Raw genomic sequence first — 17,278 nt, 5'->3', positions numbered from 1 at the left:
TTTATAGTCACATTCAAATGATGTGCTATGAATCATACAGTACATTTTACAAGCAGGCTTACTTTACCCCCAGAAATACACTTGTTCAATACACCTGCCTTACATTTTCTCATAATTTGTGAAGGAGCTATGTCCAATGTTCAGGAAAATATGCCAAACTACAGGTACGTTTTTTTTCAACATAATCTCCAGAACCCATTTGTTATGATTAAATGTAACGTGATATGTTGAAAATGGAGGCACGACTGATTATAAGATGAGATAATGAGTTGAGAGATAATTGTCATGCGAACAGCTTGGAAATAACTGTATGTTGTGGGAGGACATATGAATGAGTGGGTAGATATTTATTACTGGCACATGCATCCTTCAGTGTTATACAGAATTAATGTAGCACTGGCATGCTGAGAAATTAAATTTTATGCAATAATTTAGCCAACAGCCATTAAGGAATGTCATATCCACGACTGCATTTTTCATCACTGGAGAGGTCTGTGATGGTGACACACCACTGAGCATGCTTGTTTATGTGGTTTCCAACACTTGTTCTGAAATTATAATGATCATTTTAATTTGCTGGCATTTTAATTTTCAGTTTATCAGTTTATTGGCTAACCAAGCTGAGGTGTGTGTCTTCAAATGCTCTGTTTTCTACAACCAATCGCCCAAAACCCAAATAATTTCAATTTACTACGCTATAAAACTGAGAAAAACAGCAAATCCTCACATTGGTTTCCCTTCAAAATAACTAGTCAATTAATAATAATAATTTTCTGTTGCTCCATTAACTGACTGAGTTGAGTTTGATACTTGAAAGCTGTTTTAACATTCAGCTGCTGAGAGTGGAAAGTTCGTCTGTGTACTCTGAGTTAAAGGCGTGTACCTACAAGCATTATTTGTGACATCACAACTAATCTGGAGACAATCCTGGTCCAGTATGCAATTTACACAAGTGTGATGTAGAAATGTGAAGGCTCCAGTGCACAAACATAGAGAATAGACTTTACAGTGCAGTAGGAGACATCTTGTGTCCAGCTGTTAAACTTGTCAAATTAACAATATTTGCATATTAATAGATTGTTTTTTTCAGTGAGGGAGAAGGAGTAGATGCAATTTTAAAATTTGTAATAATGAAAAATGTAAAAAAAACACCTTCATATTCGTATGCATTTTCTTTCTATATGTTTGGATTAAGGCAGCTAATTTTTTTTCAAGTAAATAATATAATAGATGATGCTTATATTTCAAATCAAACATCATATCGTGCTGATTGGCTTGTATTTGATATTAAATACCTAGCCAGTATCAGCAAGGTCAAACACAGAAACACACACATAGACACAAATACTGTCTTTTGAGTCACGTGAAGCCGATTGTTGGATTCATACCAAAAGAAACGTGGAGACGCGGGCAAGTGGAATGACGCATAAGATAAGTGAGAAAGAGAGGAACAAAGGGACAAAGGGGAGAGAAAAAAGGTGGATGAAAAGGTGAGAGCAAAGAATGAGTGCTGTGGAGAAGAGAAATGACAGAGAAGACACGAAGAGAGGTTCACTGCAGCTGCATTGACAAAGCATCAAAGCTTTCAGCTGCTGTAAGCATAGATACACAAGCTATCCTGCTTAGCCAGAGTCACACAGCAATGAATAGACCTTTCACACTTGGTATGCAGGCAGTTGTGCTGCTATGTCTCTGTGTGAATGTAAGAGAGTGTGACAATAAAGTGAAGAGTATGAGAGAGATAGTTAGATGTCTGTGTATGTGCATGTCTGTATTTGTGTGTGTGTGTGTGTGTGTCTGTTTAGTGTTGTAGGCAGAAGAACACTACTCCAATGACGCCTCACTTCTAATTCATATCAATTGAGGCTATTACCATCATCAAATATCTTGTTTCATCCAAGCAACAGTCTTAAAGAGACTTTCACTTATAATGTAAGACAAGAAAAGGCTAAAAAGGTGCTTCCAGTACTTCCTGTGTAATGTAAGGGTTTCAAGAATTAAGATAAATTCCAACTTCCTGTTCTCACTTTAATCTAATAGAAACTTTTAGATATAATAATAGAAACGCTTTTTTTTTCTTACTGCTCTCCTACAGCTGCACCAAGGCTGTGTTAACTGTTACAATGCTGCTGCTTCATATTACTTTCAGTCAGAGGAAGTCTTTTATTGTTAGGGTAGGTATTGCAAGGTTAGCTGCTATTGTATTGAAGTATATTTCCCCCAGAAAAATAATAAAATAAATTAGAAAACAATAGATGTGGTACAATTGTTGCATGTCATATCTTTTTCTCTCTCCTTTCCTTCATTTATTGTCTGCATCTCTACTGTTACTATCTAAATAAAGACAAAGTTCTAAAAACAAGTGAAAATCTGAGTCAAAATAGTGAGATAGGAATTCAAAAATTTTACTTAACTAACTTGTTTTTGCTTCATTTCCTGTTTATTAAAAAACAGGAAATGTCAAAAATTTGAAATAATGCAGGGAGGAATGATAAAAGAAGAAATAGCCACAGTAAGCTGGTTAGATAAAGAGCTTCAGGCAACAGCGGGTTCATTCTACAGCAAACATCTAACACATCGTCTAAGTAAACAACACCTTTTCCAGTGTTGTCCTGTTGTAAACAAGGTGGCATTTGAGGAAAGGTATAAAAAAACACCCAAAATCAGCTGTTCATGTAACTCCAGCTTCTCTCAGCTCTCTTTAAAGAAATACCTTCTTGATCTTTATTGTGTGTATGTGTGTGTGTGTGTGTGTGTGTTTGAGTGAGATCCTGTCTACAGCGCACAAGATTTAATATTAATATATTGATTTTTAATTACAAATCTGTTTGGTCCTTATGTGATAGGATGGATATGATGCTGTTTTGATGGATTTCATATTTGCTGTGGAATCAATCAATATAACCCAGGCGGTGTATGGGAGGACTCATCCTGGATTGACTGTAATCTAATTAGTCACAAGTGTGTAGGAGAGTGTTTTATAATTCATAGTAGCAGCATTATCCAGAGTCCATGTATGGTGCATCTATAACACTTTAATCTGAATAAAATCACTGCAGATTTGGGACTGTTAGGGGGAAATAACCACAATTTAGTATAAAGAAACTTTAACCCAAAGTGTTTAGAGAGATGATGGAATATTGAAATATTTGCTTGTGAAATATAATGACTGATTTTACAGTAATTAATTCTAAACTCATCAGACAGAGCTGGGTTAACACTGATGTAATACATGTAATAAATAATTACTTTTCTATTTATGCATATCACAACTACTCCAATCTATTAATCTTCTCACTTAACTAAAAAAGGTTTAAGTCAATTTGTTTATCATGGAAATGTGTTATTAATCCTCCAGTAGTTCCACTGTGTGTATGTTAATCAGATGAATGACTTAAGTAGTGAAGAGACTGCAGGTGATTTTTTTAAAATAAAGAATGACTGAAGAAGAAGAGGTAAAGAAGAAAGGAGAGAGAAGAAATAAAGGATGCCCATAAAAAGTCACAGTATGCATTTTGTTTCGGTGTATTTGCAATGCCAGTGCTACTCTTACTTCGTCACACAGCCATTAACAACAAAAACAGATTGCACAATGTCTAATTCCACAGCTGTATAAAACCACACAGTGCCTGCAAACAGTGCAGGAAATATGCTGCAGAAAACAACATCCTTAAAATATGTTGCCGAGGCACAAAATGCAGTGTTATCAGCTGCCTGAAGCCATAGCATGTCATGTGTGCTGGGTGCAAAAGGTCCCTCAGAATACTCTTTGTGCTTTTATGGCACTGCTTGATGGACATTTCCTCTGTGGAGGGAATCAGTGAGTCTGGGACATCCTCACAAGTTTCTGCATGGTCCTGCAGTCTTTTGGGGCTGAAGCCATTAATAGAATTGAGGAATGCAAGGTCTAAAGATGAACACAAATTATAGCTGCAATGTTCAATATTTTTACGTTGACCAAATGACTGTGTTTAATCTGAAAGCAGCAGGCAGCTGTTTTCAGCAAAAAAATGAAAAGAAAAAACTAGTCAATAGGTTGATATATATGCTTTTGTCTCATGAAATTCTCATTGGTTGGATAATTGTTGGTGTTACACAGGGACCCACCCTGGTTGCCTGTAAGGATAGTTAGATCATTTTGTATGTTCTGTGACTTAATATGTGAATTTATGAGATGAAATCACCATATGATTAGAATACGGTGTAATAGAAAGTTTTCATGTAGACTTAATGTAAGTCCTATAAAATGGTTTATGATGTTTACTAGAGTGTGGTCTTCTCTGGACATTTCCGAAGTTCATATGAGAAAACGCCTTTTTATTCATCACGTGGATATAAACATTTGTAATAGATTAGTTGTCACATAACAGTGATTGTTACATGGAAGTGAGTTTATTCATACGGATAAAGCATAATGAGGGAAATAACACCTCTCTCTTCCTCCTTCTGTACTTCCTCTCTCTTGTTGATTTTCTCTCCTCACATAACAACACCCCCTCTGGTGTGTCTTTCATTCGTTCCCCTGCACTTCTCAGCCTCTCTGTGTTCACTTATCATGAACTGTACACAAAACCTTCTACTTTCCTCTGCAGCTTCAGCATGTGTGAAGAGACTCTCAGAATGTGGCTTGTACATCGATAAGTATTTTATAGCCTCCACATCGCAAACTGGGACTTATATCCTTCATTTATCCTTGTACATATTTTCCTCTTTCATATAATGGGAGTACCATATGCAGATATGTAATAATTACACTGATGAGCCCTACATCTCCAGCATCCTGTTTTCACAGGAAATATAAACAATTACTGAACTAACATGGCGTTTAATGAGGTCTTCATAAGGTCAGGGTGAAAATCTAGCAGACACACATAATTCAGATGGACTCAGATTACCCTTGAATGTTGCTCGCTATGTCTCTCACATTTCTTGACCATGAACAAAACTAATACAAAAGACACTTACATACACATTATATAGACAGTGTGTTAATCTGCTCTATCATAACCTGTTGCCTAAACATCAGAATGTCCCGCTAACTAGCTAACTAGCTAACTAGCTTACTACCGACAGCAGACTAATATGGTGTTATTTCCAAGGCCAAGGAGCACATTGTCAACCAATGTTATATTATGTTGTGGGGTTACAGGTAGGGCTAGGTATTGGTACTTTTAAGGTATCGACTGAAATAATGATGGATAGTAAGTAGTATCAAAACATCTCCCATCAGGCGTGCAGCTGGTCGAGTGGTTAGAGCGCATGCCATATATGCAGCCGACCCCGGTTCGATTCCCGATCGGAGGTCCTTTGCTGCATGTCACACCCCCCTCTCTCTCCCATGTTTCCTGTTGGTCTACTGATAAATAAAGGCGTCTATGCCAACAAAATCTCAAAAAAAAACCCCATCAAACATCAATTTAATGCGACATGATTGGCCCAATGCCACAGTAGCTACAACCCGTCTGTGGTGGTGAATTTGAGTTAGCATGACTACAGTGGTGTAGGGAAGTGTATGGATATGGGAATACGTTGTGTGCAAGACGATAACAACCAAATGAAGCTAACAAAGAAAAAGGGTTCTGCTGCTGGTAGAGAGAAAGAGAGACTGAGCAGGCCAGCTTGTATAAAAGGTGAACTGCTTCAGCCTGATGACCTTGGCTCTAATTGATTACTTTCTGGAAGGAGGAGAAAACAGGACAGGCAGAGCAATAACAAAAGTGGTCATCACAGTATCACTTTAAGGGTACATGGATTGGTACTGGTATTGTAATTTTTTAAACCCTAATCAGGTTATGTTAGAAAAAGACCCATTCAGGACAGCCACTGTGTTTGTTGCATTTGGGTATGTTTATCCTCAATCAAGGCTAGCCAAACATGTTGCCTGGGATAGCAGTACATTTTCCAACATCATCAGTTTAGCCTCTTTTGAAAAAAGTGAATATCCAAACAGTAAGGCACAAATCTAACCTAAGATGCTTGTTTAAGGATGTTTCTCTACAGTAAACTAGCAGAAATAACAATCTTTATCCTTTAGTGCATACTATAATGCTAGCGCTAACTAGGTCTATCCTACACAAAACTCGACTGACGTAGCAACAATAATTAAGCAGGTCTGAGCTTAGATGATATAATAACTGTTTGTCAGATCAACATGACCTTTTACAGTAAATACATTGAAATGGGTTAGTATTTCCTCAAAATACGCTTGCACTGGCGCAATAGCATTTCAGCAGAATACATCTCTGCAATTACACATCAGGACTCTTAATTCCTATCTTCATCTCCATCACTCCTCCTTTCCTCCCTGCATTTTTCATCCCGTATGGCTGCTGTCACGCTCTCTCTCCCTCAATGACACACTGGACTACATGAATGAACAGACACAAGGCGCTGCAGTACCCTCAAGGACACACACAGCAACACAACCACTTAGAGCACTTCCGTAACCTAATAGTGTCAGACAAAATGAGTCAAGAGATGATTTGATAGCAGCATTGCAATGAATCATATCAGCCTGTGTGTGTGTGTGTGTGTGTGTGTGTGTGTGTGTGTGTGTGTGTGTGCGTGCATGGGTGTGTTTCCTGTAATCTGCAATATTTAAGAAGTATTCTTCACATTAGATGATTTTTACTGTGTATTTATGTGTGTGTGTGTGTATCATACCGTCTTGGGGCAGTGGACATATCGTGCCAGGCTGATAATCAGGTCATGTGTGATGGGGTCAACCAGGTTTCTGAAGCTGGCATAGCGGTACAGTACGTCATCCAGAGATGTTGACTCCATGCCCAGGTCCTACACACACACAAACACACACACAGATTAAATAAAACCATCAAGACCTCACTTACCAACTGTATATACAGCACTTATATAGCCAGTGCTCATGTAGAAAAGGTAAAGCAATCTATTTATACACCACATTTCATACACATGAGAAAACTCATTGTGCTTTACATAAATATGGATATGAAAGAAAATGAAGACCCATTCACAACCATGCAGTGACATAAAACACTGATGACATAATGTATATAAACTATTCAGTGGCTATAGTACAACACTAATTTTTGATCACCAACATATTTTATACTATATTTGTGCATTTATACAAACATAAAATGTACAAATTCATTCATGCACACACACACAACCATACATTCACACAAAAATCTAATGCAAACCAAATTTGAAAAGGCTTTTACATTTGTCGCGCTGCTTTGTAAACTCACTGACCCCCATAAGCATTAAATTAAAGCCTGTTGCCTTGCTTCCCACTTTCTGACTGTCTACTTACTCATGAGGGAAAATGAAAATTTGACACATCTCAAGCTCCGTCAAAGCCGACGAAGCATAAACCTGTTGACAGAGCTTCATGCATGAACAGCGGCCTTGTAAAATCTTAAAAAGTCAGCTTTAATGACAACTGAGGGGGAAAAAATACACAGAGAGGATTAGACCGGAGCAGTTGAAGGTATTGTGAAGTGTGTACCAAAGCTACTGTCATCGCCCCTAATACGAATGCAAAGGACAGTGCTGGCAGCACATATACAGCCTTGCATGATTTGTTTGGGTTTAAATGTCTAAGGATATTAACAATTTAGATTATCCACCTTGATCCCTTATAGGCATCTAAAAATGTACTCTGTTCTGGAGAAAGATTCAACATCTAAAGCCTTACTAGTAGTGGGACACAGAATGTAGGGTTTGTCCTGAGTGTGGTAGTAAAGGAAAGGTCATGGGCTCACTTGGTAACATGAATGTGCTCATTTCATGGGAATGTACCAATCAGATTATGGGAGATCCTGACATTATGTCCTAGGCCATGCAGTGTCCAAAATGGAAAGGGCTCATCCTCTGGAGACATGAATGGAATCAGTAAAAGTATGGGCATTCTGCAACAACTGGGCTTAATGATGGTGGTCCATCAGTCCACCAATTCGGTCCTTATCTTGAAAGGATTGCCACAAACTTTGGGACAGATATTCATGGTTCCCAGAAGATTCATTATTTTATCTTTGGTAATATCAGTTTACTTTTCCTCTAGAGCCAATATTTTTGGTTAATGACCAAATATGTCAAAGACTAAAGACATTCCCATCAACCTCAGCTGTATTACCATCTAGCTGTACTGTGATTAGTGCTAATTAGAAATGGTAAAGTAACAAAAACATGGTCACCATAGAAAACTTTACTGCTGGATATATAATCAATCACTGTGTTTGTTTACAATAATATCTGACCCCTATGTCACATATAATTTAATGGCAAGGAAGAAGTGAAGAAAAATTGGTTAGGTCTTGTTGTGTATCGGGGTTCCAGGTAACAACAAAAGTGGAGAAGGTTTTGGGTTTTTTTCGGATTCAGTGTGCAGACGTTTCTTGTTTTTCATTTTTTTTTCATGTTTTCATCTGCAAAGAGCAAACATGTGGAAAGACAGCTCAGGACCCAGCATCTGAAAAGAGAGGAGATCCAGTACAGGCCAAGTGCTTGTGTCAGTCGAAAAGATGGCGGCCCTACAGTGTCAGGAGTTGAGAAACTTTGTAAGCATTATAACTCATTTCAATATCAGTAAGTTATTAAAGGAACAACTTAATTGAGAGTATTAGTGTTGCGTTAGCTAGAATATCGTTATGTCAGATAGTTCAGACCACTGTGTTTAACAATACATGTTCAGTTACAGAAATAAGCAAGTTTGTCAATTTCACATATTTTTGCAATTCAAATCAACCACCAGTTGTCAACCCAGAAGTGACAGTTTTTGTCATTGCAACGTCACAGTGACTCACTTTATACCTGCTAAACATTGGCATGTTACCATTGTCATTGTGAGCATGTTAACATGCTACAGTTAGCATTTAGCACAAAGCACTGCTGTGCCTGAATACAGCCTCACTGAGCTGCTAGCATGTCTTGTTACTTCAATGCATTCGGATTAAAAGTATTGTAACTTCAGTCAATTTTAATAAAATAATCCTGACTGACAGAACTGTAAACAGAAGGTCCGACTTTTTGGAAGGGGAATTTAGTTGCTCAGTTGTCATGGAGATTGTTAAGTTGAGGACTGTCATCTGTTGAAGAAGGCCCTGAGATTTTGTTGAGAGATTTGGAAACAAGTATGTCAGACGTTTTGTAGGGATGCTTGTTGTTTGTTGTTCTTGCTGATAACTGATGCTTCCAATATCAGGAATGGACCCTTGAGCTAAATTTGCAAACCTTGTATAATAATCTATACTGTCTAATTTTGTTCACACCCTGTATTTGTTTCTCACCGAGGGGACTATTGAGTTTATGACCAACATGAACACATATGTAGCCAGCTGTATACATCCTATATGTCAGGATGTTAATGAAACGATATGTACTGTCTGCTCCAGCACAACACTCTATTCACAATATGTAATGGCTCTGCTTTTCTATCAGCACTGCTATTTCAGCTGTTAATGCCTCGTGCACGCTCATATATTTCTGTGTGTTATGGGTTTGTTTTTCGTGCGGACAGTTCATAGCTTGTTAATTGGCAACAGGGCTGACTGTGATCGGAAAACTGAGAGAGAGAGAGAAAGAGAGAGAGAGAGAGAGAGAGAGAGAGAGAGAGAGAGAGAGAGAGAGAGAGAGATGGTCTCCTACTGACAAGGTATGACTCACTGAGGTTTCCATGCTGCCTATTGTTCTGCGTAGGAGGGGCAGTAAATGATGACGGGAGCTTTGACTGAATGACAGACACACACACACACACACACACACACACACACACACACACACGCACGCACGCACACACACGCACATAGCCATTAATCAGCTGCTGCACTTTCAGATGAGAGCGACGTTAATAGAAATGTAACAGACGAGTGAATCCTATGATTAGTGCATCAACAGGTATGTGTTGTGATTTGTCTCGGTGGCGACCAGCATACACAGACTCACAGAGTTTCCAGTTGAGATCACACAGTCACATGTGGTGTAATATAGATGCATCTCAAATGATTCCTGTATGTGTACGTGTGAGGACAAGCATGTTGACTTGGCAGAAGAGACAATAGCATGAAAATAATTGGCCTGTTTGCCTTTTTAGCCTTTACACAATGTTTGGATTAGGGATAATGAATGCAGACTTATGACTAGTCTGCAGTGTGTCTAACTACTCCCTCTCCAGCCGACTATATTTCTGTATAACTAGCTGAATTTATACTCTTCTTGACCCCTGTCAATGTCAAAAGTAAGTTTGCTTGTTAATAACTTGAGTGTAGAGTTAAAGAAGTTTGGGAAACCCTATAGACTGTATATAAAGAGGGATGTGGTTCTAATAGGGCAGGTATTAAAAGTAACATTACATTTACTGAAATATTACCCCAATAGTCCGACACAATTGCCAGGGAGAGCAGCAGGTTAGCCAACTGTCAATCACAGCTGTCAATCTATACCCACACAGCAGATATTAAAGCCACCATAAATCTTCAAATCTTATTTATGCAGCAATAATTTCCAAAATGGCCACTGGCACACTTATTAGAGAGCCTGGATTTAGAGATTGAGACCAAAATGATTTATTGAAAAAATGGTCAACTCAGTCATTTCTAGCGAGAAGTTATCTTGTTTTAATGGGAATGAGTTGGAATAGATTTTTATGCATTGAAAATGATTACACCGATGGCTAAAATCTGAAGAAATACAGATCATTTCTGTGTGAGTGTGTGTGAGACGATGAGTCAGAGGAGCACAGATTGTGTCCTCCTTCATAGTGTGATAAGGATTTTAGGCGTTATGCAAATAGCTCGACCCTGAATATAAATTAATCTTCAGCTCGCTCTAATCTGAACCCAAACACCAAAAGGTTTATGAATCAACAATTAGCATATTCACAGCGTCACATGACATTGCTGAGGGAGTGTGTGTGTGTGGGCGTTTGGTGATCAGGTCTGCAGTGGAAAAATATAAAAACAATAGACAAAAGTACATGAATGCTATCCACCCTCCAGAAGAGCCATACATTATTAACAGTGGTCCTTTATGAAATATACATGACATGGACAAAATAGGAATAAAAATGCAGAGCCTACTTCCTTGAACTCTGAGAGGGTAGTGTGTTGAGTGCGTACACATGCACACACACACACACACACACACACACACACACACACACACACACACACACACATAAACCATTTATGCCATGAGGAAAAACAGTGTGGGCTTTTCTTTCATTAGGAAGCACCACCCACGCTAATTAGAGACGGTCAACATCAAAGCGCTGGTCTGAGCCCAGATGAACAAAGATGGAGCTGCAGACAGGCAGGGCAAACATGACAGCTCAAGTGCAGGCTCTTTGGTAAATAAGAGGAAATGGCAAACTGGGGCTGGAGCACCCATATATGAAGCACACAATTACCTTTTATTAAGGATTACATACTGACTAGATTGTGTGGTCCATCTCTGACATGATTAGATTACTAATGAACAATTATTATTATTATCTTTATATGAAGGTCTGAGTATAGGAAATTTGTCCAGTTTGTTCGGCCTCTCCTCAGGTTGAAGTAGGGTCGAGCTGTGCCGGGTCACCAAGCTATCCACAAATCATGAATAAATTAGGACAGATGAATATCACATGGCAATCTATCAATTCTTTTGAATGTTCCTTCCCCACCTAGCACGTGTTTGGTTTCTGTGACACATGTGCAACAGTGTCTTGCACCTTAGCTGTGCCGTTAGCACTGGGTCCCTACACTGATATGACATCTCACCCCAAAAAATAGCTTTTATTGGCTGAGTTTTATACATATTCTTAATTGGTGGTTTTAAAATTCACTATACAAAGAGCAATAATTCATCTTTTGTGCCATTTCAATGTGTCCTGCCAAAATTTTACATTTTACATTAATTAAGCACGTTTGTACACACCCACAGAATCCTGGGAATCTAATTAATGTATCATAACCATTCAAGGGTAGCAAGAATACCCTTGTTCAAAATCATACAGACATGAATGTAAATCACCAAAACTTCTAGCACTGGAACATGACCTTACCCAATATGTCATGTGGTGCACTCCATACGTCCACATAAGTAAAAAAGAGTACATGGCTGAGTGGATGTGTTTTTATATCCCAAAAAAATAAACAAATAGTGCAACAGTAGCTAATCCAGATGTAATGAGTTTGAGTCTCTATTCTGATGTGGTTCACGCATTATTCCAAGATAATAGTTAATCCTGTTTGACACAGATAAATACATAGTGTAAAGCTCCTATTTAATTAAATTGACTGTATTAGTATTATTGGATGTCATTTAAATGTAACTGTTTTTGCTGCATTCATGTAATATGGGATAGGGGGAAAGATTCTTATTATCACATCTTGTGAGCCTTCACATCACCGTGGTTGTATGATTACAGAGTTGGCTGGGTGAAGGTAAAAAATACTGTGCATTGACAATATGACACTATATCCATTAAATCTGGGTTTAATCCTCATGAACAACATGAGGCGTCCTTATGGATTTTTAGGCACACACAAGTTTTATATGTCAAAACATTCAGTTTTCCAGTTGTAATTATCATCACATCATTGGTGAAAGTTATTTTTCAAGTCAGACTCTTGTAACTACAATTACCACAGGTTTAATGACATCTGTAGTTCTTTTTACCAAGCAAATATCATAACTCCTCACTCCTTGTAAGTAGGCCTATCAAGATAACTACTTTTCTTTTACAATATATTGTCTCAGAAATAATCGCGATTAACGATATTATTGTGATATAACTTTTTTTTAAAACTGCAACAAAGTTGAATGTAAAATGAGCTTGTAAAAACTGCACTTGAACAAGTCTGATTTTGCCTTTGATGGAACAGACTATACAGACTGCAGGCAACTCTCACACCACTGTCATTTAAAGTGCAGCACAAACAAAGCTGAAACAATCAAACAAACAGCACCATGTCCAGACGCTGCCCTCCAACTGCTGATAAGGGATGTAAGGGAGTATGTGCATTTCACTATGCAATGTAACAGCTTGTAGTGTTTTAGGCTGTATAACGTTCACATAAATAGTTTTGATGACACAGCGTGCAGCACCACAGGGAACACCTGCAACACAAAGCTGACAATGAAATTAAGGAAAAACACTGAGTCCTTGTTATTGTGTTTGTTGGAGGTTTTGAGCTTGAAAACAAACAATAATTCTGAAGCACCAAGTAATGACCATTTGCAGCTAAAATATTAATTGCAATCAAACTCAACAGCCTCCCAATCTGACAAAACACTGGCCAAATCCCATAAAGCCAAACATACACTTACTTAAAACATGTGTTCACAACTTTGCATGATGGCTGAAATTAACGCTAGGCCTCAGCAAGATGCAATACGCACATGAACAGTAGGGGCAGTGTAGAGGCAGTATAAGGATATGACAGGGTCAGGGGTATATCTCCATCCTAACGCCGGAAACACACCGAAGAGCAGCGAAAAGCGGCGGCAGCACCACAGCCGCGAGTTTACATAGAGATTGCATGGCAACTCACCGCAGGCCGCTTTTCGGTGTGTTTCCGGCGTAAGACAAGTTAAAACTCAGATGCAGCTATTTACAGCAAACTAGGGACTTCAGAGGGAGGCACAGAGGCTACATTTAAAGGTGGTGGTTTCCTCAGAGACTGATGGTTATAGCTTAGCGATCAGCCTTGGGGGGAAGTGGTTAAGAGATGCTATCTCTGGTTTAATTGAAGGGTGGTGATTAAGAAGGTGGCCTCCCCATTAGCTCTTAACAGAGCTCCTGCGTGATTAATCAATCATGTCTATTTAGTCCGAGCTCTCCGGCAATCGGCATGGTTTCCGGGCAACATGGAGGGGGACCTGGTAACCAGCAAAGAGCTCCTATCTTCTACAAACAAACCGTCTCTGTCACTTCATCTCTCTATTTCCTTTTCCCTCTATGAGTCATATCCCCTCTTTCTTTTTTCATAGTTCTCCCTTCTAATGACGATGTAACCACTCGCCACCCCTTCCTCTCTTTTTTCTCGTCAGCTCCCTGTGTTTTTTTTTCTACCTTCCGTAATTGTCTTTATTCAATTCATTGTGTGATCAGTCCGTCATGTACCATTCTGCCAGATCACAAACTGTTCTGAATATGAAGCACATGGAGCTCTTCCAATTTCACCTTTCATGACCCACCATGAAAACCTGCTCTTATCCATATGAAGTTGATACCTTTGGCAGAAAGAATCAAAACGAGGTAGAACATGTTGTTTTAGCCTCCTTAATTCTCAGGACACTCACCCATCCATCCATCCATCCATCTCACACATCCCCTGTATCCCTCCATATTATTTACTTTCACTCAGTTGGAGTGCATCGTGTTCGTGGACATTTCCTTTTCCTTATTCCCATTTTTAACCACACCATAAAGGAAAAATCCTTCAGAGGTCAGAAGAGCTTGACCTCTATCCACTGACCACTGGATCAAAGATAAGCCATGTGGAATGCTGTTTACATGATCCTACCTCTCTCTCAACACTGCTTGATCGTGAAATAACACTAAGTAAATACACTACGCAAAAAGCCAAGACAAGAAAAGGTAATATATATTCAGTTGATAAATTGTTCGCAGGTATCTTAATGACTGAAAAGCAGTCCTTCGTGTGTAGATAGAGGCTTTACAGCTCACTGCGAATCTCCCAACAGCTGTACCTGCTGCCTTAATGGATGTCAACTGCAGAGTGGCTGTTTGCTAATAATACCTAAAAATGTATCAATGAGGCTGAATAAAAAAGAGATCCATGAAAACAGCTTGGACAAGTGTTTCGACGATACGAGCCGCTCTCTTCAGATGCCAATAAAAAAACATAAAAGTGCTTTCAATTGAGGTTGCTCATTCTGTCTGGTAGGAGCTATTTATCTAAATGAGCTCCAGCATTTGTTTCGAAAAATAAAGAAGCTCATTCTGTCAATGGGATAGGTATGCAGGTATAATGTTTCCTATGCTGACTGCTATGGTGTTGCGTGTTAGCAGACTTCTTTAAACCTTATAAGATCTAAAGAAGCCAGCCTTTACTTCTCTCTTGTTCTTGGAAGACTGGACGCAACAAAAAGCCCCACAGCTGCGACCAAGATAATCTGCCAATGTGTAGAATGAGTGGAACCCTCCCACACTCTTTGTTTTTTAATAATTCCACATTTTTATGGCTTTTATGGGTGCTGCGTCACCCCTTAATTTATTATTTTACTTCTTCGAACATTAAGAACATGACGTTGTAGGTTGGTTTTCCTCTTCTCCTCCCCAATTTCTTGAGTCACCAGCCACCAGTGGTTTACATACAACTAATGATTCAACAGATTTTAAACCATGACCGTGACCATATTTATTACCTGCTTCACATTCAAATGTAGTCGAAACATACTGACGTAGCCCTGTTTTAGCCTCGCCTCATGGGTGTCTTCTAAACACAGGATCACAGCTTTGTTGCTCACTTGTTAGACTCTAACTACACTGCTGTGTTATTGTGCCTTCACTTTCAGACTAGAAACGTAATTCTCCTCCTCTGGAGTATCATAGCTTAATCAAGCAGCGACAGAGACGGTAATCCCCTGCTTTTAATGATGATGGATGGAGAGGTTTTGCTTCGCTTCACTGTTTGCCATTGATTCAAGGATTAACTATCTAAATGGATTTGATCAGAACACTACAAATAGTAACAGAAAAGAGATGATGGAATCACCAAAACAATAAACTGAGAAAGCAATGTGTGTTTGTAAGCCAGAGGCATTGTTCCCTGTGGTTGAGTCATAGGGGGATAAACACTGGCAGCATATGGATTCAGTGCTGTGCTGTCTACGGGGATGAGAGCTTACAAACCTATTTCTTCTTCCATTATTGCTTCTCTAACTTATGTTTGCTTCCTCTTATTCAAACACTACAAATGTATATATTCACATGAACTTCATCATTTCACTCCTGTTGCACTCATATTCTTCCCTTTCTTTGCAGCTCTACAAATCCTCCGATTCAACTGGTGGTATTTCTGCTTTTTCATTCTCCTGCTTCCCTTTTGTTTGTTGCCACACCAGATTCTTCCAGTCTGCTGCTGGCCTTTTCCTTCTGCTCTGTAGTAACAACAACAGCAGCAGCAGCCAAGCACTGCAAATGTCTTGAAAGACTGAGAGAGGCTATAAATCCTAGCAGTCTTCACACTGTACCAGTGCTGCAGAGCCAGGCTGAGCACAACATGTCCCGCCCGCCTGCCTACCAACCATCCAACCAACCACCCAACCAACCAACCAACCAGGGGGGCTCCTGCTCAGTCACAGGGAGGCGGTCAATTCATCAATTCACTGAATCAGTTTAGTCAGTGTGTCAACAGTCAGTCAAGCCTGGCTTATTTCAGCATCAGTGCAGACATCAGCTGAAGAAGAACCAACATGCTCACACAGAGGCCAGAACACAGAGAAGTGAATCAGGGATGTTGTGCTGTTGTTCTGTCCCCGAGGGTTTTACTCACACACTCCTTCACACACAAACACACAGAGTAGCTACCTGTCGGAGGGTCTTCAGCATCTCCGTGGCCTCGTCTTGTTTGCCCTGCTTGGCCATCAGCATCATTTCCTGGATCATGCCAATGCGGCGTTGGTAAGGCGGTGGTGTCCCCCCACGGCTCAGCCGGTCCCCTGACTTCAGCATGAGGGACGCCAAGATGTCTCCCCGCTCCTTGGTGGGAGTCCGCTTCCAGCTGTGCTGGGGACTGGCTCCTCCAGGCTCCTGGCCTTTGGTCTGCTTGGCACCCATGGTGCTGTGTTAATGTGAACTATGATAATAACAAGACTGAAGCCACCCTGCTGTCATGCAGAGGCAGGTTTAATTAACATGTGAGATACTGTTCATTCAAATGTGTGCAGCTGATTACATCTCACAGCCTGCCGATGTGAAGCACTGTGAGAAATAACATCCAGAATGGAAAATATCATCACACAGTTACACAGAAGACTGAATGTTCCAAGAGTATCAAATAATACCCCAAAACACGAAGAAGTAGTAGTTTTCTGCTTGTGGGAACTTGTTAATCCCAAAGAGTGAAGCTCATGTCGGGAACATGTCTGAGGATGCTGCCTGCAGCATGGCCGCAAAGCACGGACACAGCAAAGTCAGGATTCAGGATGCAGGATGCCGACAGTGCAGACCGTGGCCCGCCGCAGCCTCCTATCCCGAACACAACTTCACCACGTCTCCAAAATATTTACCTTCGACAGCAGCGTTATCTTCTCTCTCTCCTCTGCTGCTGTCCTCTCAAACAGA

At 39.7% G+C, this 17,278-nt stretch overlaps 1 protein-coding gene across 1 annotated transcript in view; it reads right to left on the bottom strand.

Annotated features, from left to right (window-relative positions):
* lrrc75a (leucine rich repeat containing 75A) overlaps window positions 1-16,771 on the bottom strand; it is a 72,073-nt gene extending 55,302 nt beyond the window's left edge. Inside the window, exons 1-2 of the mRNA XM_053321019.1 lie at window positions 16,523-16,771; window positions 6,664-6,792 (exon numbers count right to left, since the gene is read on the bottom strand). Of these exons, the coding sequence (XP_053176994.1) occupies window positions 6,664-6,792; window positions 16,523-16,771 (378 nt within the window). The remainder of the gene's footprint in view (window positions 1-6,663; window positions 6,793-16,522) is intronic.
* Window positions 16,772-17,278: the final 507 nt, after the last annotated feature.

The sequence above is a fragment of the Scomber japonicus genome, chromosome 6 (genome assembly GCF_027409825.1).
Source record: "Scomber japonicus isolate fScoJap1 chromosome 6, fScoJap1.pri, whole genome shotgun sequence".
Taxonomy (NCBI): Eukaryota; Metazoa; Chordata; class Actinopteri; order Scombriformes; family Scombridae; genus Scomber; species Scomber japonicus.
Note: the sequence above shows the minus strand (reverse complement) of the source record. Positions and strands in the feature narration are given on the sequence as shown.